This window comes from Nannochloropsis gaditana (assembly GCF_000240725.1).
Source record: "Nannochloropsis gaditana CCMP526 unplaced genomic scaffold scaffold193, whole genome shotgun sequence".
NCBI classification, from domain to species: domain Eukaryota; class Eustigmatophyceae; order Eustigmatales; family Monodopsidaceae; genus Microchloropsis; species Microchloropsis gaditana.
Genome location: NW_005803760.1, coordinates 39178 through 41318, shown reverse-complemented (window position 1 = coordinate 41318; position 2141 = coordinate 39178). Strand labels below are relative to the sequence as shown.

Below are 2141 nucleotides of genomic sequence, written 5' to 3'. Positions count from 1 at the left end.
CCTTACCGTTATACCGGATCTCCCCCCCCATCGACCCCCGCTTCAATCGACGAGCCAGGAGGTTCAACAAAGTGCTTTTACCCGCCCCAGACGGACCCATGATGTAGGTAAGGCGCCCAGGAGTGACTTGGAACGTCACGTTCTGCAGCAGCGCCTTGCCCGTGAGCTGTCGCTTCCCGGTCACTGACCTTCGGGTCCGGTGGGAGGGAGGGAGGAGGAAAGCAGGGAGGCAGGAGGAAAGGGAAGGGCAGCGGGGAGGAAGGTAGTAGGACACATTGTCCGCGGTGACCTGCAGAGTGGAGGGTGCAGGGAGGAAGGCAAAGGAGGTAAGGGAGCGATGGTTTTCAAAAAGGCAGGAGCGACAAACGAGGAGGAGTGCGGCAGGGTGATGAAAGGAAGGAGGGGCCTATCAGGCACGGCCCGTCCATGTTGAGGTTACACGCTTATCTTTCTTGGCACCTGTTCCCCACGGATAATCTCTCGTAATACTTACTACCCGCCTCTATAAGAATCGGCATGTGTCACACTCACCGTGATACGAACCGCAGCTCCTTCGTCCTCCTCACCAGGGTCCTCCTCCCGTTCTTCTGCCTCCGAGCCCTGCACCTGACAGTCGCAGTCCCCGCTTTCTGGCGATAGGAATGGAATTTTCTCCTGCTCTTGTTGCGATGCGTGCGCCTCTGGTATTTGAGGAGGGGGGTGCTGGTGCCGTGGGCCGGGGGCTCGAGCCGGGCTTCGACCGGCCCCTCCTTGATCTTTTTCATGATGCCGCACAATACCAGATATTCCACCCTCCTGCCTGTCGTTCCCTTCAAAGGACGCTCTATCCATGTCCTGCCCTAGCTGTTTTAAGAATTGTGGGCGAGTTGTGTCATTTGACATTCGTCTATACTAGCTGCAGGCAGAAAAAGGAAGGAATGACGCATGCGTTGCTTTGTTTTGGGGGCATCTCTATCGTGGTGATTAAAAGGCATTTTGGACACACACCTCCACGACGTGCAGGCAACGTGCAATTAAAACACAAATACATACGCGCACTCACATTTTGGGGTCCAAGGTGTTACTGCCCGCCCTTCGATGTGGCCATAGGGCGGGGTACCCTCCGTTTTGGCGCGAACGCCGCCCGCTAGTCGCTTTTTTTGTTGCCTCCCGTACCCAAAGTCGACGTCGAGCGTCAAAAATATTCCCCGACGAGTCCCTCCCGCGGGCCTAGAGTGGCCCTGGATCAAGAGACGTTGCCCTTTGGTCGCGGCATATCACCGCTGTCCTCGTTTTGCGCCGGTCGATGGCTCAAAGCTTATATAAATGCACCACATGGAAAATCCGACGATTTCTTGCTTCCTTGCTGCCACTGGATATACATCGTTCCGAGTTGCTCCTCCCGGTTGTGGGGGTTTCCTGCACGCGATTGTCGCAGATCTGTTCCATGATATTCCCCAACCGTACACTGGACATTACAGGCAACCACAAGGGAAGGTTTTACCTTTTCTGTAGCCAGCCGCAGTCATGCGTTCAAGTCTCGCCCTATGTGCGGTGGGCATGGTGGGCCGGCCGGGGCAAGGGATGGCAAGCACCAGAAGAGCAGCACTTGGGAAGGCAGTTGCCTCGCGCGACCTGTCCGGAGTCATTTTCAGCAAGTGGAGTCGCTTGTTCCACGCTCAAAGCTTTGGCTACGTGGGTGGCATGACGAAGGCCGTGAAGGCCGGAAGTAGCAGCCTGGTAAACAGCACAGGAAAACGACCGCCGGCCCTGGAGGCCTCGCGCACGGGCACAGCTCGACACGGTGGACGGTCCCTTGTGTGTGGTAGCAGATACGGAGCTGTCAAGTGGATGCAGGGGCAGGGACGGAGATTCTCCGTCTACAGGAAGCGAGAGAAGTTGACGGTGGTGCTGGTAAGCCTTTGGAGGGGGGGAATCAAGGCCTGCGTATTCCGTGCGTCCGGTGCATACCGGGTCTTTCTCTCTCGCTCGTCGTCTTACTGGGTGTACCTTTTTTTCTCTGTGTTTGTGACGGCTTGTATTGGGTTCTAGGGGAGATATCGGAAACGATGGGTACCTCCACAACCCTTCCTTCCCTCCAGAAGTAACCACTTTTTAACCCCCGCCTTCTCCCTTCACCGACGTTTCACTCCCTCCCTCCC

At 56.6% G+C, this 2141-nt stretch overlaps 2 protein-coding genes across 2 annotated transcripts in view; one reads left to right on the top strand and one right to left on the bottom strand.

Annotated features, from left to right (window-relative positions):
- Positions 1 to 82: 82 nt before the first annotated feature.
- NGA_0184920 (uncharacterized protein) lies at positions 83 to 850 on the bottom strand (the record flags this gene model as incomplete). Its single annotated transcript, XM_005855446.1, has 2 exons — positions 532 to 850; positions 83 to 289 (listed from the first exon to the last, which is right to left on the bottom strand). Coding segments are annotated over exons 1-2 (507 nt in total), but the record flags the coding sequence as incomplete, so codon positions are not given.
- A 656-nt stretch (positions 851 to 1506) lies between these two features.
- Positions 1507 to 2141, top strand: part of NGA_0185220 (nli interacting factor family protein) — a gene marked incomplete at both ends in the record, with an annotated part of 1461 nt that continues 826 nt past the window's right edge. Inside the window, one exon of the mRNA XM_005855447.1 lies at positions 1507 to 1893. Coding sequence (XP_005855509.1) covers positions 1507 to 1893 — 387 coding nt within the window. The remainder of the gene's footprint in view (positions 1894 to 2141) is intronic.